This window comes from Magnolia sinica, chromosome 10, assembly GCF_029962835.1.
Source record: "Magnolia sinica isolate HGM2019 chromosome 10, MsV1, whole genome shotgun sequence".
Classification (NCBI taxonomy): domain Eukaryota; kingdom Viridiplantae; phylum Streptophyta; class Magnoliopsida; order Magnoliales; family Magnoliaceae; genus Magnolia; species Magnolia sinica.
Genome location: NC_080582.1, coordinates 81574041 through 81597344, shown reverse-complemented (window position 1 = coordinate 81597344; position 23304 = coordinate 81574041). Strand labels below are relative to the sequence as shown.

Here is a 23304-nt window from a genome sequence, read left to right as displayed (position 1 = left end):
GCCTTCCCACCGAGAACCCACTGATAAGATCTAGAGCTTAAGCCCTGGATAGCAAGCGACTAAACACTTCTACAATAATGATGAAGAGATACAGTGAGAGCGGGTCCCCTTGTCTTAGGCCTCTAGAGGGCTTGAAAAGGCATTTGGGGGAGCCATTCGCGAGGATGGAAAAAGTCTGAGATCTAACACAGGCCTGGATCCACCGCCTCCACTTAGGCCCACACTCCATCCGAAACAACATGTAGTCTAAGAAACCCCAATCAACATAATCGTAGGCCTTCTAAATCGAGAATGCATATGATCCCAAGATTCCCTTCTCCAAATCAAGAGTCGATGCACTCAGGGGCTATAAGAGCACTATTCAAGATTTGTCTCCTAATAACAAAGGCCCCCTGGTTCTTTGAAATGACACTTCCAAAAACTGTACAATGCCTGGAAGCAATAATCTTAGTGATGATCGTGAACGGACCACCAATCAGGCTTATGGGCCAGAAATCCTTTAGCTCTTAAGCTCCCTCCACTTTGGGAATAACAGCAATGCAAGAAGCCCCAAGCTCATGGGATAGATAACCCCGATTAAAAAAGTCTTTGACAAAGTCAACCACAACATCCTTTAGCACATACCAATAAACTTGGAAGAAAACACGAGGGTAACCATCTAGGCCTGTGCTTTATCACTACCCACTGCCTCCTTAATTTCGTCATCCTCAACCAACTTTTCGAACTAGTCCACAAAATCTGTCGATGACATGTTGAAGTGAAGGTTGTTGAGCCTCAGGCGATTCCATTCGTCCTTAGAAAGAAGCCTCTCGTAGAAACCCACAATGGCATCACAAATCTGAGACTTGTCCTCCAACTTAGTACCCTCCACTGTCAAATGACTGATTTGTTATTTCTGGCTTTGGCTGAGGAAATATTGTGCAAAAAAACCTAGCTGTTCTTATCCCCTTCCTTGAGCCATAGGGCCTTCAATCTCTGCCTCCACTTTATCTCCTCCTTCATATAAGAAGCATAATCCGAAGACAACTTCGAGCGTCTCTCAAGCTCTAAAGAAGACATGCAACTCATAAAAAATGGAGGACATCTTGGCCTCTCTAGCACTGTAAATTTACTTCTTCCAGATCTTTAATTTTTCTTACAGCATTTTAAGCTTGTGATGCAGCGTGAAACTAGCTGAGCCTTGAATCTAGAAAGAGGACCACCAGCCTTCCACCATCTCCGCAACCTTCGACTTCCAATCATGCCAATTCGAAACAAAACGGCTTGGGGCCCCAATCCTCCTTTTCAACAGACAAGATGATAAGCCGATGATCCGAAACAGTCCTTGGGAGACCCACCAGCTGCACTAAGGGAAACTTTTGTAACCAGTCCGGCAACAAAAGGAACCTGTCCAGCCTAGACAGAATTGGCTTGAACTGGCCGTTGGACCAAGTGAACTTGGCCCGACATTGGAAAATCCACCAAATCAAAAGATTGAGTGAAGAAGGCGAAATCTGCCATACTTCTAGTTACCTGGGAAGCATGAGACTTCTCATAGCTGAAGTGAATGATGTTGAAATCCCCCCCAAGCACCACGATAGGGACCACTTCGTAGGAATGGCAAGCAGCACGTCCCAGAAACTTGAACACTGGTCTGGCTTACAAGGGCCATAGATGGATGTGAAAAGCCATTTTAAGCCTAAAGAATGTCAGACAGAACCATTGAGACTGAGAACTTGCCGCAAGAACTATCTTCTTTCCTCCAAATGCTAGTGTTCCACGCGATCACGATGCCACCCGCTGAGCCCACGGCATCCACAACAACCCAGTCCTTGGTCTTGGGGCCCTAGATTGAGTCCAAATCGATTTCCTACAAGCCTCCTTAACCTGAAATCTCTTGGACTTGCAGCCCAGATCCCTAAAATTCCAACTGAAGACAATCATTGGGAGACAAACTTCGCCCTTCTCCCCCTTTGAGACATGCAAGCCTTGCTCCCTGCTTCGCAATTGATGGAGCTTTTTAATCTCATCAACTCCCTCTACCCCTTGGGTGTTCGCTTGGACCACCTTCTGATCCCCATGCTTGACCAAATGTTACCCCTTTGTTATACGAACAGAACCAACACAACTGCATCCTCATCGTGAGCTCAGAATTAAAGGCCTATCATTTTCCGAACTCTGTCGATGGCATCCTTAGTCCAATCCAGCTCTTCTTCTTACAGGGATCCATCCTCAATCATGAGGACGGGAGAGCTTGCTCCTTTAATGATCCAGTCTTCTCCCCAATATGTGTCTCCCATGGATAAAGGATGTATCCCTCACCTATTCATCTCCAGCCCTTTCACAAGTGCAGTGTGGTTCAGCATTCTCATTTTTTTAATGTTTCTTGGGCTATGCCAAACTCTACGGAAGGGTTGTTCGCATCTCGGCACATCAGTATGCGGGTTGATAGTGTCAAGGTTAAATAGAGATTAGCCTTGCTTGATGCCTTATGGACCATTTGGGGTGAGCAGGATAACTGCTGCTTTAGGAACATTAGCGGTTATCTTTCGGCAGCAGTCTCTAAGGTTTTCTTGCATATCAGGGAATGGGATCCTGATTAATGGGAGGTTTCTACAGCTTTTCTTTCTTTTTTCTGTTTTTCCTTTTTCTTGTTTGTATTCTTGCCTTTAGTGTTCTTTAATATTATTCTTTACCTTTCCAAAAAAAAAAAAACACAATTAAACCTTCCATCTTCTACAAAAGCATTGGCATTATAATATGAATAATATGCTGCAATTTGCCTGAGTGGCACACATGTGCAGGACCTGTCACTCATCAAGTGGTGGCACAATGAACATGTGCTGGCCCTGAAATCGAGATCCGCTCACTACGTGGGCCACACGTGTAAGCCAAATATAGACCATTGATCTTCTCTTTTGTTACTGACTATTTTCCTCATACACGTGGCCCACCTCATGAGTAGACCTGCCTATTTTTTGGCCAGGCATGATCAAGGTCGCTCCCACCTAATGAATGGCCTAGATGTCACACATGTATGCCACGAAATGCCTCTTGTAACTCTCCTCATGCAAACTGCTTGAGCACTTCTCATGTAAGTTAGTGGAAGTTATTATGCAACACAGGGAGTTGAGACCTTACCTCTTTGCTCGACGCAGAAGCCATGTTGTGGATATTTCAGCAAATGAACATTTAACAGACCAAACCAAATAGCGGAAAACTGCAATGATGAAAAGCCCAACAAATGATTAGCCGTCACACTACAAGCAGACAGTATAAAATAATTCAGATTACATTTAGAGAGTGATTGGATATTCAGTTGAACCAAATCGCAACAATTCAAACAGATACAAGGAAATGACCAGAAGTGAGGTGGGATCATCATTTTCAGTATAACTACAACAAATTCCTATTTGCAATTCCATGCAATTCAAGATGGATTGAAACGACTGGAATTGCCATTGGGTGGTCAGTCCACTATGAACAGAGTGAGCAGAGCCCATTTTCAGCAATTATCACTGTAATGAATTGAATTACCGCAATCCAATTCAATTGAGCATCCAAACACTACCTAACGAAGAGTATAGTAATAGAATACAAACAGTTGTAACATTGAAAATGATCTGATCTAATGGATAAATGACAACCGAATCTAGTCGATAAAATGCCGACCTGTGGCTGCATTTGGATGCACAAGCAAACTGAATTGTGAACATGCATTTCAAAAATGAGAGGAAATGGCCAAACTGTAATGGAATTCCTAACATTCCCGACATGGAAGTATCCCTCAAATTGCATTTTATGTTTCCTTTTGAGCCCGACTCAAAAGGGGCATAATCACAGTTCGGAGCCGAAACCCGTCGATGCTAACACAAACAAAGGCAGTTACAGTTTGGTCGTTTCCACTTCATTAGACTAATGATCGGAATCGAATTCGATTGCGCGTCCAAACACGCCCCCGAGGTGCTCAAATCCAATCGGATTATGGTTCTATATTCACAGGAAATTGCAAATAAACCACAAAGGAGAAAAGACAAACAAATAAATGAAATCGAAAAGAGAAACAAAGTTATTCAAACAACAGATGAAATGACGATTCCTCCAAGCTCGTACGAAGCTGGAAACTGGAGAAGGTATTACGAATTGGTCACGAGAGATCGGACCGTTGGATGAGAGATGAGAATGGAGGAGTGGTTGAGAGAAAATGACCTGTTTGGAGGAAGCTCTTTGGATCGGAATCTGTTCCGCTTCTGTGTTCTGTTCTGCTCTCAGATCTGTGGAAAGAAGAATATAGAAATGGCGAAGTAGAGAGGAGAAGGAGAAGACTCGAACCCGCGACCTTCTTCAGCTCTCGAGCCGTACGATTGAAATTTGGAAGAGAATTGCATGATACTCGGGCAGCGTCTGATGCTTGATGCGCAGGCAGTCAGAAATTGTAAACATGGGAAGCGGATTGGCTGGTGTACCCCACATCAGCTATATAACTGATGTAGGTACGTGTCGTGTGAAGACGAGAGCTGACACTCCTCGATCTCCGAGTTGTACGAACGGTTCATATGAGATCAAAGTTATATGGCCCCCAAATTGATATATTTAGGATATCCACACCGTTCATCTATTTTTCGAGATCATTTTAGAGCATGAGCCAAAAAATAAATCATATACAAGCTCAAATGGACTACACCAAATAACAGTGGGATAATGATCTTCACCGTTAAAACATTCATAGGGCCAACAATGACGTTTATTTTCCATCCAATCTGTTCATAAGGTCACAAATACCCAGATGAATAAGAAAAACAAATATCAAATTGATCCAAAACATATGTGACCCCTAAAAGGATTTCAATGGTAGACTTTTAATATCGCACTGCTTTTTGCAGTGTGGTCCACTTGATCTTTAAATCTTTCTTATTTTTCGTCTCAAGCCTCAGACGAGCTTGCCAAGTTGATTGACGGTTTGGATATAATGCATACCTCATGATGAGACCCACAGAACTTGCTGACCTCAATACACCAGCTATACACACCAGTTATATAGCTGGTGGGTGGTACCCCGTCCTATAAATGACAACACATCCGTTAGATGGTCCGTCTAAACGGTCACGTATGTAACTTCCATATAATTTTCGGACGCGCGTTGCTTGCTCCCCCAGCCGCACCAAGTTCCGCAGGAACTTGGGTGATGATTGTGAGAAATCCACCCCGTCCATCCGTTTAGCCAGCTTATGTTAGGACATAAGCCATAAATTAAGGTAGATCAAAACTTAAGTGGGTCACACGGGATGTAGTGAAAACGCAGAAAAAAAAAATGCCTTATCTCAGACTATTAAGGGCCTCGTGAATGTTTTAACGGTGGGTGTTCCATCCCAGAAGTTTACTATACTGTGGCCCACTTGAGTTTTGGATCAGTCTCGTTTTTGGGCTCTTATCCCAGCAAAACGGATGTACGGAGTGGATTTCTCACAGACATCATTGTGGGTCCCATCTAGCTAAATGCTTGCTTACATCTGTGCTAGAGTCTACAAATTTTCTCGCGGGAAAGGCTCATGTGATTCGCGCGAGGGAATGAAGAGGGGAATGTCCGCACACGTGCCAACACGGCAAACCCTTGAGGGATCCGAGCCACTCATCGGGTGAGGACCAGTGTAGACATCCTCCGTCAAAATAGTTAAGAGGATCCATTAACTGTGAGGACCTCACGCAGGGCAGATGAACGGGGACGCGGATTGCCCACTGACCGCGTCAGTACCGAGGTGGCTACTTACATTGCATGTGAGCCCATTATTATGATGATGTGTGTGTCCAATCCACGCCATTCATCCAATTTTTTTTCCACACCATTTTTTTCTATGCCATTTTACTTCAAGGGCTAAAAAATAAGGCAGATGTAAATAATCATATGAGCCACGCCACAAGAAAAAGAAGTGATTGAACACTCACCGTTAAAAACTCAATAGAGGCACGAAAGTTTTGGAATACGTTGATATTTGTGTTTTCTCTTCATTCATGTGTGCGTGGCCTGATCAACAGGATGAATGACAAATAAACATTAATCATTACAGTGAGCACATTAGGAAGTTTTTAATGGTGGGCATTCAATTGCCACTGTTTTCTTGAGATGTGGTCCACTCGAGTTTGGATCTCCCTCATTTATAGGTTCATGTACCGTACTGATCTGAAAAATAGATGGACGGCTTGGATAAAACACATATATACACCATGCAGGTCTACGGAGCAATGTCAGTGGCCACCTGCCTACTGAAGTTGTCAGTATGCAGTATGCGTCTCATGAACCGTTGTGGAAACTTAGGTGGAGCCCACTGTGAAGTCTGTGAGAAATCTAACCCGTCCATCCATTTTGTGAGCTCATTTTAGAACAAAGGATCAAAAATGAGCCGGATCCAATACCCAAGTGGTCTGAAAAAGTGAGGATTGAACTTCTACCGTTGAAATATTCATGGGACCACAGAAGTTTTGAATCAGGGTAATATTTGTTTTTTCAGTTTATCCCAGTAGGATTGACGTTACGAACGGTATGGATTGCATGTAAACGTAACTGTTGACCTCAGGGAGGTTTCAACGGTAGTAATTTCCCTACCCACATTTTCCTCTAGGGAGGCCATTCAATTTTGGTCTCAGGTCCTAAAATGAGCTCACAAAACGGATGGACGTGTTAGATTTCTCACAGACTTCACGGTGGGCCCCACCTAGGTTTCCAGCGGAGGAACTTCCTGCGAGAGTCTTTCGCAGGAAATCCGCGTCCGAAGATGATGAAAGGCCGGGTGAATCTCGGTACACGTGCCAACGTGATGGTCCGTCCAACCTTTTCACGGTTCGGATGTCCAGCGGAAGTGGTACATCAGCGGAGAATAAAGCTGTACGTTAAATCTACGTACAACGTATACCAATTCTCTGTTTAGCCTGTCGAAAGTTTTTCATACTGTAAATCCCACCTTTCACCACCTGATTTTCAAAACGCTCCTGTACTTTACTTTCCAAAGCTAAATCATTCTGTACAGATATACTATTTGTAGACTTAAATATCCTTGCATCCAAGGTAGGATTTACAGTAGCTAAAAAGCTATTGCTACGGATTATAACCGTAGAAACTATTTGTATAGACATTATTTTCTTAGATCCGTAGCTAATACTACAATGGCTACGGATAAAAGGCGTAGCTTCTATGGTGAAAAGCTATTTATAATTAAGCAAACCTAACTTGAAAATAAATTAACCTAACATAAAATTGAGTGAGCTTAACATGAAATTCAGCGAAAATAATATGCCTAACATAAAATTCAACGATCCTAATATAAAATTGAGCGAGCCTAACATAAAATTCAACGAGCGTAACATGAAATTGAATGGGCTTGACATTAAATTCGTATTTACCTCACTCAATTTTCTATTTATCTCACTGAATTTCATGTTTGCCTTGCTCAATTTTTTGTTTGCCTCGTTGAATTTTATGTTTGCCTCACTCAATTTCCTTTGAGCCTCGTTGAATTTCATGTTTGCCTCACTTAATTTCCTTTGAGTCTTGTTAAATTTCATGTTTGTCTCGTTGAATTTTCTGTTTGCCTCGCTCAATTTCCATTGAGGCTGGTTGAATTTCATGTTTGCCTCGCTTAATTTCGTTTGAGGCTCATTGAATTTCATGTTAGGATAGTTAAATTTCATGTTTGCCTTGTTCAATTCTTTGTAGTTGTATGAATTCTTTGCTGCAGAATCAATCGCTACGGATTATATTCGTAGCCATAGAACTAAATGTATACAGGTCTAATGAAGCAATAGCTACACTACCCATGGCTATAGTTATAATTCATAGCTTTAGGTATTTAGCTACGGCCTTCAGCCATTTTTTTTTTTTTTGCAAATAGTGTGTCCGTACACAATGGTTTAGTTTTGAAAAGTAAAATTTGAGAGAGATTTAAAAAGCCGCTGGATAAAAGGCGGGGTTTACAGTGGTAAAAAATCCATTAGACCATCGACATACATACACATATCATAGTGCCCAATTTGGTGTGATCCACTTTAGTGTTGGATCTGCCTCATTCTTGGGGTCATACCTTAAAATGATCCAATAAAAGGGATGGACAGCGTGGATAAACAGATACGTCAGGGTGGGGCCCTCCACAGATCCGCCTAGACGGATTACCAGCCAGGCGGGGTTTGGATGCCATCCGTGTTCCCCTTGGGTTGTCCATGGACGGGATCCCACAGCTTTGACCAGATGATCTGCACGACCCATCTAGATGGCCTGCGGATGGATTCAAACAATCCCCCGATGAGACAACCGTAGCCGTCTAATCAGCGGTCCAACATGTCTGACCCGTGACCAGAGAAAATGTTATTTAAAAAAAGGTTTTGGGCTTTCGCTTAAACATGGACCGGCCACCTTGCACTTGGGAACCATCAATGGATGATTGGGATGGGAACCTTATGCTCTCAACCACGTTTCTATGCCCCTGCATTTTGTGGACATTGGGAAGCAGAACGAATGATCCAGTCTACACGAAATGAGTAATCCTCTCCACAATGGGTTCATGCATGATAAGGACCGTTCACCCAGTGAGGACCATAGGGACTACTTGTGGTCCCAACTCGACCACTCTTACAGTTCTGTGGCTGTGATGCCATCTCTCTCTCTCTCTCTCTCTCTCTCTCTCTCTCTCTCTGAGAATTATAAATAAATAAATAAATCTACAACATAAATCTTCTTTCAAAGTTTTCCTTTCCTCCAATTTGGACAGCATATTCTAGTGAAGAGCCCATGCAAAATCATGATATCCATACTTCACACCTGCGCATAAGATCAGTTCCGTCCATCCACAATTCTGCATCCTCATAGGCCACGTCCCAAAAATCACACCAATGTGGTGATTGCAGCTTTCCAGTTGGACTTGCCAATTGGACATGGACACTTGGTCATTCAATTCAAGCCTCTGCTTATTTGCAGGCCGCTAATTGGACCGCTAAAGATCATGATGGATTTATCCCCCGGCAAGAAAAAACTGTAAAAGATATTTATTTTTAAAAAAAGAAGAAGAAGAAGAAAACACTGCATATGCCAACTAATTCCGGAACTCCATTCACGGAAGAGAGGCGTTCTCAACATGTCTAGAAATGTAGTAAAAACACAAATAGATTTGCAGCAATAGAAGCAGTTAAATCGAAAACACAAGGTTAACAGCGAGTATCAGTGCCCAAGTGCAGTTACATATAGAGCCCTTCAGGCACCCCTTCCTTCTTCTTGAACATCACCTTCTCTTTTGCCTTCTTAAAATCCACATGAGTTACCTGCACAGTAAGCCATTTCACAGGTTCAAATTACAATCAAATCAAGCCATTGAGGTTTTGAGGTCACGCAATGCTAGGAGGAAAGTAGTAGACTTGTAGAGGTGGTTTTTTATTTTTATAGGTGGGGCCTACGGTTGCTATCTATTGATACCATGGACCACTGTGGAGGATCATGCACAAATAGATATCCCAGACAGAAAAGACTAGCCAGCCCTTCAACAGGTGGCCAACAAAGACAGCTAAGAATAGGCAAACCGTCCATATTCAACCCAAAAACAGTCCAATGATCTATAGCTAGGATCTTCCAATCTGGGAGAACTTTTGGAGGCAGTGGGCCAATCATACAAATCATCATCATCATCATCTAAGCCTTATCTCAATTAATTGGAGCCAGCTACATAAATCATGTTCCGTCATTCCACCCTATCAGGGGCCGTACCTTCAGTTAGACCATAGGTTATCAAGTCCTTTCTTACTACCTCCATCCACGCCTATCATATTAATGGTTTGGATAATTACTAAACCATGGTTCCCACTCATACAAAATGAAACCCAAAGGGTGTGAATTGTCATGCCAGCCAAAGCATCATATGAGAGAGAGAGAGAGAGAGAGAGAGAGAGGATTGAAATGGAGTCTTGACATAAGGGTGGCCAAGAATCCCATTAGATGTGTAGCATGTAGGGTTCATGCAGAGATGCGTGACATTAAGGCTTTCATGGTATTCTACGAAGGTGGTACTCAACTGAAGCTTGATTTTAGTTGATATAAGAGGACCATGAGATGATGTGACTTTTGGGTGTGGGCATCAATCCAAGTGACTGACCTGCGAGTCATACACAGGTCCTCCAAGACACACTAGCCATTCTCAAGTAAGCATTGGTAATGAAAAAGCACAAAAATATCCTTCCGACTCTCCTGACTGAGAAAATAGCACACCCACGCCCATATATTTGATGGATAATGATAGTCACACACAATGAACCAATTTTAAGAATTTCAGGATTCAAGATCAAAGGTGCTCCATTATATAATGCTAATTGCAGCTATGAAAAGGAAAATCAGGAGAATTCGAAAGAGAAAAATCCAACCCATGGGGAACTAACAACATTTTCTTTTTCCAAAATGGTGTAATAATCCATAATGTAACACCACTATCTTTCAAAAACGGCTTGAGCAGACAACGGCAATAACTCAGTCATTCAATGGCTGTTATTGAGGAAATAACTACGTTACTTAACGTTATTTAGCAGGCTTTTTTGTCATATAACACAGCATTGAGTGACCATCTCCCATTATAATGGCCGTTATAACAGGTTCAATGATGCATTTTAAACGTCTGCGTGTATATAGAGGCTCCTCTGTACAAATAATCAAGTAAAATGCATTCAGCTCCATTACTGCTCTGTGTTGCAACAATGATAACTGTGGATTAAGAGAATGGGATACTACTCATGAAATATCTATGAATGTAAAAAGTATGAGATTATGAGGGCATTAAAGTTCGCACCTTCATGCGACGCTCTCTTAAAGCATGCAAACCAGCTTCAGTACAGATTGCCTTGATGTCAGCTCCAGAAAACTCATCCTTGGTCATCACAAATTCTTCTAAGTTGACGTCATCTGCCAATGTCATCCTTGATGTGTGTATCTGCACTCCACAAATATAAGTTTATCAGTAGCAAAAAAAAGCAAGCATACAAGAAGCACAGAGAATGTTATGAATAATCTGCTATTGCCACGTATGGATGGTTATAATAAAACTTATCCCATTAATGGAATGGTATTTGACCAGATGACAATGCATAAACCATGCATTATTTCCTCATGATTGCAGTCGTACCTGGAAAATGCGCCTCCTTGTTTTTATGTCTGGAAGTGGGAATTCAATTTTCCTATCAATTCGACCAGGTCGAAGCAAGGCAGGATCAAGGCTTTCAATTCTGTTCGTTGCAAGAATCACTTTGACGTCCCCTCTTGAATCGAAACCATCCAACTGATTCAAAAGTTCCAACATCGTTCTCTGTATTTCACGCTCACCTCCAGAATGGGCATCATACCTACAAAAAAATACTTAGCTAGTTGCTTAGTGACGTGCAATAAGAGAAGGGTACTCCTTTTTCAATCACTGGCCACCCACATACCTTTTGGTGCCAACTGCATCTATTTCATCAATAAATACTATTGACGGAGAAAGGTCATCAGCAACTCTAAAGAGCTCCCTTACCAATTTTGGACCATCCCCTAAGTATTTCTGAATCAACTCACTTCCAACAACACGCAAGAAAGTGGCCGACGTCGAGTTTGCAACTGCCTGCAGAGGATAGAAGGAATATAATCAACTTACAAGATGACTGGGACCCTGGCAACTAGCTCTGTAGCTTTCCTCGCTCACCAATTTTATCTAATTCAATGCATTCTTTAGTTTTTTATTAATTCAATACTAACAGATAATGTGTGGTGGAACAGTAAGAAAAGACCAAAATCAAATGTCAGAGAATTTTCCAGCCATTTTAGTCTTCCATTTCAGGAAAGATGCATGAAATGTAAATAAAACAGGAGTGATTGATATAGATAATCAGTTTTAGCCCCAGGTCATGATCCAAGCACAACGCACAAACAATACAATACTACTAGCAAATGGCCTGCAACCTCGGTGTAAGCCTGTAAGGTCTCATTACATGCCATTTCCCAAAAACCAGTAGCTTTTGGCAGAATGAGACCACAAACCAGTAGCTTTTGGCAGAATCTGAGCAAGACATCAGCTACATCTAGCTGCATCAATCTCCTTACCGATGTAAAATTGAGCTGATAATTGTGGTTATTCTAATATTTAGATGTAGCGGCAAACAACATTCACAACATGTCAAAACTCAAAGGACTGAATTCAGCTTAGTTCAAAGAAGAGTAAACACAAATGATGCAGGACAATTAACCACTTGCTCTAAAAGCTCGAACTTATAGAGCATAGCGAATCAATCCCTTCACCGATCTCCTTACGGATGTAAAATTGAGCTGATAATTGTGGTTATTCTAAAATTTAGATGTAGCGGCAAACAACATTCACAAGATGTCAAAACTCAAAAGGACTGAATTCAGCTTAGTTCAAAGAAGAGTAAACACAAATGATGCAGGAATTAACCACTTGCTCTAAAAGCTCGAACTTATAGAGCATAGCGAATCAATCCCTTCACCAATCTCCTTACAAATGTAAAATTGAGCTGATAATTGTGGTTATTCTAATATTTAGATGTAGCGGCAAACAACATTCACAACATGTCAAAACTCAAAAGGACTGAATTCAGCTTAGTTCAAAGAAAGAGTAAACACAAATGATGCAAGATAATTAACCACTTGCTCTAAAAGCTCGAACTTATAAAGCATGGCGAATCAATCCCTTTATCTCATTGCCGAGGCCTCACATCCCATGGGTTAGGACCTTGGCCAAACCCCCCTCGTGGGCCCCACTTCACATGGGTTCCACTTCACACGAGCCACCCGCCTCACACAGGCTGCCCACTCCGATTGTGCCCCTACATCCCATAGGCCACCCCACTCGAGCCCAATATGAAAATGCCCTTGCATTAACTAAGGGCGTGTTTCAATACATGGAATCCATGAGGGAACATAAATTGTTTTCCACTTACATGAGAGTTCGGCTGTTTGGATGCATGCATTCCACACGGTTATCATCACTCCTGTCCATGGTTAAAATTCTCTTGCATAAGAAACAAGGTGACTGGTGTCTAATGAATTTTAGGAAGCCATTTTATTTTATTAAGTTGACAGTAATTTTATTAAGCAAGCACCAAAAATGTGGTTGTCCCCCCCCTCCCAAAAAAAACCGCTGACATAGAGTCATAGACCAACCACTCTCCCCACAACTACACATACCGCATTATGCTTGGTATTAAAAAAATACTCCCACATACCGCATTATGCTTGGTATTAAAAAAATACTCCATTCATCTCTCTCTCTCTCTCTCTCTCTCTCTCTCTCTCTCTCTCTCTCTCTCTCTCTCTCTCTCTCTCTCTCTCTCTGTGTGTGTGTGTGTGTGTATCTGTTGTAGAGAACCATAGACATGGATCTAACATGAAAGGGTGAATTGAATGCCGAGTGATGAAATTAAAAATGCAGATTAGCAACTGACCTTGGCAAGTAGCGTTTTCCCAGTTCCAGGCTCTCCATAGAGTATGACTCCCTTGGGAGGCTTGATGCCAATGTCTTCATACAATTCAGGATGTGTAAGAGGAAGTTCCACTGCTTCTTTGATTTCCTGGATTTGAGCATCCAACCCACCTATGTCGGCATATGATTCTAATGGAGCCTTCTCAACCTTCATCACGGAAACCATAGGATCCACTTCATCTTGAAGAAGCCCAACGACAGAAAGAACCTGGAGGAAGCATAACATCAACATGCATTAATAAACCTTCAAAATATCTTGATATCAGTCTATTACTAGGCCTTCAACGTTTATTTGACAAAACCAACAGCAGAGACAAAAATGAACAAACAAATATTCATACAAATTATTAGCTTTCACATTTGCAAGCAGGCAGTATAAAACAACTCCACATGATATTTCCCCAAGGTTTCCTCAAACTACAATACATTACCCAATATCTCCAACAGTTCCCGCTATATCCCATAATATTTCCCAATCTTGAAGGTGCGCACCTATACTTCAAACATTGGGTGAAAAATGTATAAGATAACCAGCACTGTAGCCTCCAGCTCCAAATTGAGATTGTCAGTGCAGCCCTCCATAGAGGGAAGACCCATATTGAGTCTCATTGGTGTGATGAGGGGAGCATTGGTATGGCAATCCAAACCAAAAAATAAAATAAAAGTGTCAAGAAACCTTTATGTGGGGATTCTAATCCCTCTGTCAATACACTCCCAGATTTTGATTAATAGAATCTCTACTGCTGATTATCGAAAACCCTACTGGATTAACCAGATCCAAACTAAAAAATTAGGGGAATGCTATTATGTGAAACATGTCATAGGTGTTCTGTGCATCTCCCTCCTCGTTGTACTTGTGGCAAACATGTGTGGTGAATGGCACACATGTGTGCGTGCACACAATAGCTGAGTCTGAAGTAGTGAAAGTTTGCTAGCTCCACCATGACCCTTCATTTGCAACTCTACATGCAGTCACACGCACCAACCTGCCAGCCGTGAATCAAGTGGCAGACCCACCATGTGAGCCTGTTCAACAGCAATGCCAGATTAATGTCCACTGGTTTTCGTACATGTGGCCAACCTGATGTTCGATAGCCTAATTTTTTGCCACATGGTCCAACCAGTGGGCCACACCTGATACATGGTTCAGATGTCCTACACACATACCAAGCCAGTTGAAGGGGTGCGTGTGACGCTACAAACTTCTAAGCATTGACTTCTAGATCAATAGCTATGCAAGTTGAAAAAACCCTTGCACAATATCCACGAGCATTGAATCGTCATTGTCATCATCATTTAAGCCTTATCCCAATTAATTGGGGTCCCCACCATTCCACTCTATCAATTGTCATACCTTCAATTAGACCATATGTCATCAAGTCTTTTCTTCCTAACTCCATCCATATCCTTTTCGATATTGGGGGTTGTTTGGATGCCTATAAATGGTTTAAGTGGAAAATGATTTACATTTCCAAATCATTTACAACCTGTACTGTTTGACTGTAAGTTGTAAATGATTTACAGGTAAACAATAGTCTGGGTTTCGATAGCCTATAAATTGCTCAAGTCATGTAAAAGGAGAGGCAATCTTTCCATTTATAGCCATTAGGATGTAAATGGAGAGCCTGTAAATGAAATCATAGCTTTTTGCCTGTAAATCAAATGGGGCTGCATGAATGTAAATCATTTACAGGCATTTTTCAGCATCCAAACACAGACTGTAAACCATTTACCTGTAAATCATATACAATTAGCCCCATTAACAGGCATCCAAACAAACCCTTAGATTTTCTAGTTTAAGGGTTTTCTTATTTTAGAGATCTTGGCTAGCGAGGAATCCTTTTTTTTAGATTCCTTAGAAATATTAGAGATTTTTCAAAGGGAAAACCTTGTAAACACTCATTATAAATAACGCGCAGGTCCTATGGAATAAAACACAGTTGAATAATATTTTCTTTGATCAAGTTACCTTGTTTCTCTACGGTATAAGATTGGAGGACTGTTGAGGTTACTCACTGTAACAACCCATTTCTTTTAATGTTGGCCATTTCACTCCCCACTGTTTCTTAGGGTGTGGCCCACCGAAACTTTGGATCGACCTCATTTTTGGGCCCATGCCCTAGTATGATCGAGCAAAAATAATGGACGAAGTGGATTTATATTGCCATCTCTATAAGGCCCACCGTTGTTTCAATGCAGTGACGTGCTAGTGCACGTCACCGCAAGACCTAACCTCTCTCCCTGACCTTCTCTCCCATTCTCCTCCTTCAATTGCATTTCGCACCGGTAGCCGCACGCCCCGACCCATCAACCTTGCCCCATCCATCAAGTTAGGACCCATTGACCTAATCTATACCGCCCATCTGAACCGGACCATCATGAAACCCTATCCGTTTACGCATTTTGCTATGAAATTCCATGTGTGACCCACTTTGAATCTCTGATCGAACCACAAATTGAGCCCTTAAACCATCTCGGCCCTACAAAACTGATAGACGGATTTTATTCCTCTTGACTAGCTCGATGGACCCCACCTATCAATCATATTTCCAACTGCAATCCGCACGTTACAAGACTCCATCCGTACGACTCTGTCTGTCTCGCAGCGGTAAAGCCGCACATGATGTCCATATCTGGCAATTTGTGTGAAATCTTCTCAGACAATCTCGGTCATCCAATGCCTTTTATCCAACTACTCATAAAACACTAACCTTACTTCGTTATCAACAACCAACCAATAAACTCATTTTATGTGCCTCTAGCGAGTACAACGTCAAAACTCTTCAACTCACCTAGATTGCTCCTGAACTTTGATTTACATCAGCCATAAGCTCCATCACAATGATCTGGACCATCCAGGAGAAGCAGTAGACCGAGATTTGTCAGCTACAAGAAAAAGCCATTGCCATCTTCCTCATCCACATCAAGAACCCGTCAACCATGGGTTGCCGTTCGACCATTCTCTCCATTTCACCATTCAATGGTCCTTAATCCTCCAGCAAGTCGCCTCATCACCAACCAATTAGAATGTCTTTTACTTGTCGTTTTAAATGTGAGGAAGCTAAAACACTTTCTTCTCGTGCCACCGGATGAAGAGTTATGAATTTTCATTTTTATGCGTTTTTACGCTTCTTGACATCAATCCTCACCATCCATCGAGAAATCAGAAGAAGAGATAAGGAATGAAGAAAGAGAAGCAGGCAGTTTCATCGAGTTGACTCAGCAAGTCAACCAGATGACCCGCTGGCCCAATCATCCTAGTTAATTCTAGATTCCGACTTCGAGTCATTTATCAGCTAAGTTTCTATCTTTATCCTTTGATTTTATACGTTAGAGAATTCGAGCCAACTCATTGAGTCAACTCAATGATTTAACGTGTTATATTTCTTATATTTTAATATTAGATAATTAGAAACCTTAATGTGGGTCTTAATAAATCAGCACGTATGATTTGTGTAGGGATGCCATCGTTTTACATTGAAAACATTTACCAAGTGCTACTAGTTTAAGTGCATTGAATTGAGTTCTTGCGAAATCGGACCCAGACCATTTACACGTAGAATCCATCATCACATCAAATCTATCACTCTAATAGCATGTAGGTGATCTTCTCGGTTGAAAAGCCTACATTAGTACGTACTTTGATTTCCATTGATTATTTATTTCATATCATTGATTTAAGTTTTTTTTTATTTTGGTTACATGTAAAATAAAATGCATTTATTTAATTATTGATATCTGGAATTAATTCACTTGATTATTGCTACCTGCTTTTAAATATGATTAAGTTACGGATGCTCTGCCCTAAGAAGGATCATCATGATATTCTATTATGGGTGCTCTGCCTGAGGTTATTCCCCAAAAAGATGTTTATTTTGTGCCGCATTTTAAAATTTAGCAATGGTAGACATTCAACCCCTGGCCCGTGTTCCAGGATGTGTCGTATTTAAATATTCAATCCATGGCCCGTGTTCCAAGATAAAAGTCATATTTTTCTTTATTTAAGATTAAGTAAATGTACACGTGGGTGCTCTGCCCGGACTCCCTAAAATGTTGGATGCATGATGCCTTGCCCTGGGAGGTCCAAAACGGTCACGGTGCTCTGCCTTGGGTTAATCCCTAAAATGGGTACACGGGTGCTCTGCCCTGGCAAAGTCCAAAAACGGATCAAAAGTTATTTTGTTTTATTTGAATTCATTTTCAAAATTTCACTTATTATTAGTGGAATATTAATGTCCTCTTATATTCAAGTAGTGGATGCGTAAATACAGTTTTGGTGCACACATTTGTGGGCCACGATCCCCAATAGGTATGGGACTATTCGGGATCAGGAGTCTGTCATCTTAGAATCACTTCTCACGTTAGGTATGTGACTAATGTGAGTTATGGCCCTTAGTGCGAGGCCCCTACCGGTATGCAATACTACGCACTACGACTCAACCTTTCATTATCTATTCTTCGTTATATGTTGATGTAGAAATTCCAATTTTGGGAATGATGTGACCCTACAAGCCATCGTGCTCACACCCTTATAGATTGTTTTGCAAGGTCTGTATATAAAGAGCCAATTGGCCAAGATTGAAGACTTCTCCTTTTGTTTATTTGAAAAAAAAAATTTAAAAATTCAATGCATTTTGTTATTATTATTATTTTTATCAATGTAATTAAAGATTCAAGGATTGATCAGTGGACGTTATTTAATGACAACGATTATTATCCTTTTAGTTGCTCTGATTGCCTTGAAAATGCATGAAAATAATGTGGGTTGCGATGTATATTTTGTTTAAATACAACTCACAGTCCTGAAATTTGGGTTCAAGTCTAGCCAACTCGGGTTCCGATTTTCAAGGCGTGACACTCAGAGTCATTGCATCTTTCTCTTGTGTAATTCAAACTTTCAATCTGGTACATTGAACCTCATTGCAATTACATGGTGGGAGAGACCAGATGAACGCCCGGATTGGTGGCAATTGAGCCACTACCCCAATTACCATGGGAGCACATGAGAGCAGATTGTACACAGTGCACAACAATTCAGAGTTCACTAACCCTAATTACCAAAACAATATCAAAATAGATATAGGGCGGGAGAGGGAGAAACCTTATTGTGCATGAGGATGGCACATCCGGGCTCGAGCTGATCCTTATCAACGAACGACAGTATCCCGACATAATACTCGGGCCCCACAGACGACGAGACGATCGCGTGGTTCTCATCGATGAGCTCCTCAAGGTTCCCGACGCTCATGGGGGAGCCACGGAGATCGTCGACCTTGGAGCGGTCCTCCTCGTTCTTGTCCTCCTGGGGTTTCAAGCGCTCCTGGTTGGAGACGAATTCTTCTTCCATGAGGAGGTAGTCCTTGATCCGCTCGAGCTTGAGGAGGCGGAGCTTGCAGTGAGCGGAGTGACCGGAGGGAGGCGAGCAGCCGCTTCGGGGCCCTTTTGCTTGCGCTGCTTGCGGCCGACGCGGGCGGGCGGGGCCGGGGGATCGAATTTCTTGTCTTTCTTGTCTCCGTCGTGCTTGCGATCGCCATGCGGGCCTTGCTTGTTTAGACCGCCTGGAGAACCTTGCCCCATGGGAAGAGAGAGAGAGAGAGAGAGAGAGAGAGAGAGAGAGAGAGATGGAAGATGAAGAGAGAGAAGGAAACAGACGAGGATGAGAGAGATGAAAGAATGGAAGAGGGAAATACTGGCGTGGATAGGAAGAAAATGCCGCAGCTTAGCCGGGTCTCCGGATCCACCGAGGTTGGTGGATCCCTCACTGTGGGGCCCACTTTGATCTGTGTGACTTAAATCCACTCCGTCCTTCCGTTTTTACGTATCATTTTAGTAAACTAGCCAAAAATTGAAGCATATACAAATCTTAGGTCGACCACACCACACGAAAGAGTGGTGATTGAATACCCACCACTAAAAAATTCATGGGAATACTGGAAGGTTTATTTGCCATCTAACCTGTTGATAAGTACACAAAGGCCTAGATGAAGTGACCGAATAAATATCAGCTTGATCCAAAACTTTTGTGGCCCACATGAGTTTTTAAAATCGCCATTGTTTCCCGTGATGTGGTCCACCTGAGATTCGGATCTGCTTCGGTTTTGGGATCATGTCATAAAATGATCGTCAAGAACGGATGGACGACTTGGATTTAAGTTAATACATCAAGATGGTCCCCCACAGTGAGGAATCCACCCACCTCAGAAACTTTGATACGGACGTGGATTGGGTACTACCCCACCTGAACATTGCTCCGCACGGGTAGATGGGAGGGTCACCATGATGTACGGGTTTGATCGGCACCGCCTATTCATTTAGGCTTATCATTTTAAAAACGGATTGGCCACTCTCCTGCCACTAGCCTCCGTGGTGGTCGGTGGTATGTGGGCCCATCATAATGTATGTGTTTCATACATGCTGTTTATACATTTTCACTTATCATTTTGAAAGAATTAGCACCCTGGCTTTACCTGCTTTTTTTTTTTTTTCGCCCGAAAACTTCTATTGACAAAGTAAATTTTTAAAGTACAAAAAATGAATTTTAGACAAAAATACCCTTAGTTTTTAAGAAAAAGCAGTCAAAAAAATTAGAGATATTTTAGTTTTTATGAGTTCATCCTTATGGTAAAGGTCTACTCTGATGAAATAGGTTTTGACTGGGTAGAATGAAAAAAGGTGAATGGTACATTGGGCCTATGGTTAAAAATTACCCAAATATTTTAGAACTTGATACAAAATATAAGAGGGATTTAAATCTTAGGTAGACCACACCACAGGAAAACAACAATGACAGGATATCTACCATTAAAATCCTCTTAAAGCCCAATGTACTGTTTATTTGACATCCAATTTGTTAATTGTGTCATAAATACCTGCATGAAGGGAAAAAACAAAGATCATCAAACTTTTATGGGCCCCAGCAAGTTTTTAATGGTCAAGGTTCATTCAACATTGTTTCCCATAATGTAGTCCATTTGAGATTGGGACATACCTCATTTTTAGTCTCATACCTTAAAATGATCTAGAAAAGTAGATGAGCGGCATGGATGAAACACATACATCATGATGGATCCATCACCGGTGAATAGCCGTTGGCAGGGAATACCCAATCCGTTTCCATTATTTTAGTGAATAAGTTAAAAAAATAAAAAAAACGAGACAGATCTAAGGTTAAAGTGGACCACCCCACAAGAAATGGCAGTGATAATAACATCCATAGTTAAAACCTTCCCCAGGCTTACCTTGATATTTATTTTCTATCCAATCTATTCCTAAGTAACATAGACCGAGGTGAAGGGAAAAAACTTTTGTGACTCCTAGAACAATTTCAACGGTAATCATTTAACACCTACCATATGGTCCATTTAATCCTTGGATCTGCTTCATTTTGAGTTTACAAGGTAGAATAATGTTTCAAAAATGATGGACCGTGTTGATAAAACCCATAGGCCACGGTGGCCTCTCATAAGCCCTACCTATACTGCGCTCTCGAGAGGCAGGATAGTACCCAATCAATGCCCCTTTATTCTCTCGGAACGGATTGGCTACTCCCCTAACACCGGCCAATGGCTAGTGGTCAGTGCTATGTGCCTCACCATGATGTATGTGCTTCATCCATGCTATCCATCCATTTTTAGAGATCATTTTAAGGTATTAGTACAAAAAATGAGGTATATCCAAATCTCAAGTGGACCACATTAAAGGAGACAATGTTAAATGGGGTCGACCATTAAAAACATTTTGGAAGCTATAAAAGTTTTAGATCAAGTTGATCTTTGTTTTTTCTCTTCATCTGGACCAGCATAACCTAATCAACATATTGGATGTCAAATAATTAGTATAGTGGGCCTTATGAAGATTTTAATGGTGGATGTCCTATCACTATTGTTTTCATGTGGTGTGGTCCACTTGAGATTTATATCCCTCTCATTTTGGGATCAAGCCATAAAATGATTTGTAAAAATGGATGAATGGAATGGATGAAACACATACATCATGGTGGGGTCCATGGAGCACCGACCACCAACCACGGAGCTGGTGGCTGTGGGAGTAGCCAATCCATTTCCTTATATGTACGCAGATTTCCCATGAAAGCCTTCCGCAGGAAGGTCCTGAGCTGGGAACGTAGATGGAGCCCAATGGAATGTTTGTGAGAAATCCTCACCCTTCATACTTTTATGAGTTCATTTTATAATATGAGGCCAAAAATGAACCGTATACAATGCTCAAGTGGGCCGAAAACATGATAATTGAATATCCGCAATTGAAATATTCATGGGGCCACAGAAGTTTTGAATCATACTAATATCAGTATTTTCAGTTCATACTAGTAGTAATAACGTTATTAACGGTATGGATGGCATATAAACATCACTGTTGAACCCAAGGAAGTTTCAACGGTAGGAATTTCCCTAACTACCTTTTCCTTTAGTACTATCCACTTAGTCTTGGATCCTTTTCAAATTTGGTCTAATTTTCTAAAATTAGCTCACGAACAGTTGGACAAAGTGGATTCCTGATAAAACATCAAGATGAGCCCCACCTAAGTTCCCAGCGCAGGAACTTCTTGTCAAAGGCTTTCACAGGAAATCCGATATTTACGTAAGCAAGTTTTGTCGGTCTAATAATGAAGTATGTGTTATATACAACCATCCATCCATTTGGCGAGCTCGTGTTAAGGCTTGAGATGAAAAATAAGATAGATCTAACTATCAAGTGGACCACACTGCAAAAAGCAAGGGGAGATTGAACGTCTACCATTGAAACCCTTTTTGGGGTCACAGAAGTTTTGGATCAATATGAAATTTGTTTTTCCTCTTCGTTTAGGTCTTTGTGATCTTATGAATAGATTGGATGGAAAATAAACGTTATGGTGGGCCCTATGAATTTTTTAACGGTGAAAATCATTATCTTCATTGTTATTTGTGATGTGGTCCAAATGATCTTTGGATATGATTCATTTTTTGGATAATGCCCTAAAATGATCTCTTAAAATAGATGAACGGTGTAGATATAATAAATACATCACTATGGGGTTGTCGTAACTTTGATCTCCTTTGAACCGTTCATACAACTAAGAGCTCGTGGAGTATATAGCTGGTGTGTGGTACACCAGCCAATCCGGTGTACCTCACACCTGAGTCTGATCATAAGGTGTGTTATATTCAAACTGTCCATACATTTGGCGAGCTCCTTTTAAGACTTTAGACTAAAAATAAGACAAATCTAACTATCAAATGGACCACACTGCAAAAATCAGCGGGGGATTGAACGTCTACCACTGAAATCCTTTTTAAGGTCACAGAAGTTTTGGATCAATATGAAATTTGTTTTTCCTCTTCATTCATGTCTTTGTGACCTTATGAACAGATTGGATGGAAAATAAATGTTATGGTGGGCCCTATGAATTGTTTAACGGTGAAAATCATTATCTCCATTGCTATTTATGATGTGGTCCAGACGATCTTTGGATATAATTCATTTTTTGGATTATGCTCTAAAATGACCTCTAAAAATAGATAAACGGTGTAGATATAATAAACACATCACTGTGGGGCCACGTAACTTTGATCTCCTTTGAACCGTTCTGACAACTCAGAACTCCAGGAGCGTCACCAATCCGTTTCCACTGATAAATGGACACGGTTTTGCTAGTGACGCTGCCACCAGCTAGGTGGCCAGTGGTCCGTGCTATGTGGACCCATCATGATGTATGTGTTTTATTCAACGCGGTCCATCCATTTTGAAAGATAATTTTATGGCTTGATCCTAAAAATGAGGTAGATCTAGATCTAAGGTGGACCACACTATGGGAAAATAATATTTATTGAATGTCCAC

At 41.3% G+C, this 23304-nt stretch overlaps 1 protein-coding gene and 1 pseudogene across 4 annotated transcripts in view; both read right to left on the bottom strand.

Annotated features, from left to right (window-relative positions):
* Positions 1-4414, bottom strand: part of LOC131217148 (vacuolar protein sorting-associated protein 52 A) — a 44022-nt gene extending 39608 nt beyond the window's left edge. Inside the window, exons 1-2 of one of the 4 annotated variants that reach the window (XM_058211934.1) lie at positions 4189-4414; positions 3121-3239 (exon numbers count right to left, since the gene is read on the bottom strand). In XM_058211934.1, the coding sequence (XP_058067917.1) occupies positions 3121-3144 (24 nt within the window). In that variant the 5' untranslated portion in view covers positions 3145-3239; positions 4189-4414. The remainder of the gene's footprint in view (positions 1-3120; positions 3240-4188) is intronic. The other 3 variants (XM_058211933.1, XM_058211936.1, XM_058211935.1) reach the window with 3 other exon arrangements.
* Positions 4415-9050: 4636 nt separating this feature from the next.
* On the bottom strand, positions 9051-19142 carry LOC131217147 (26S proteasome regulatory subunit 4 homolog B-like; annotated as a pseudogene).
* Between the last annotated feature and the right edge of the window lie 4162 nt (positions 19143-23304).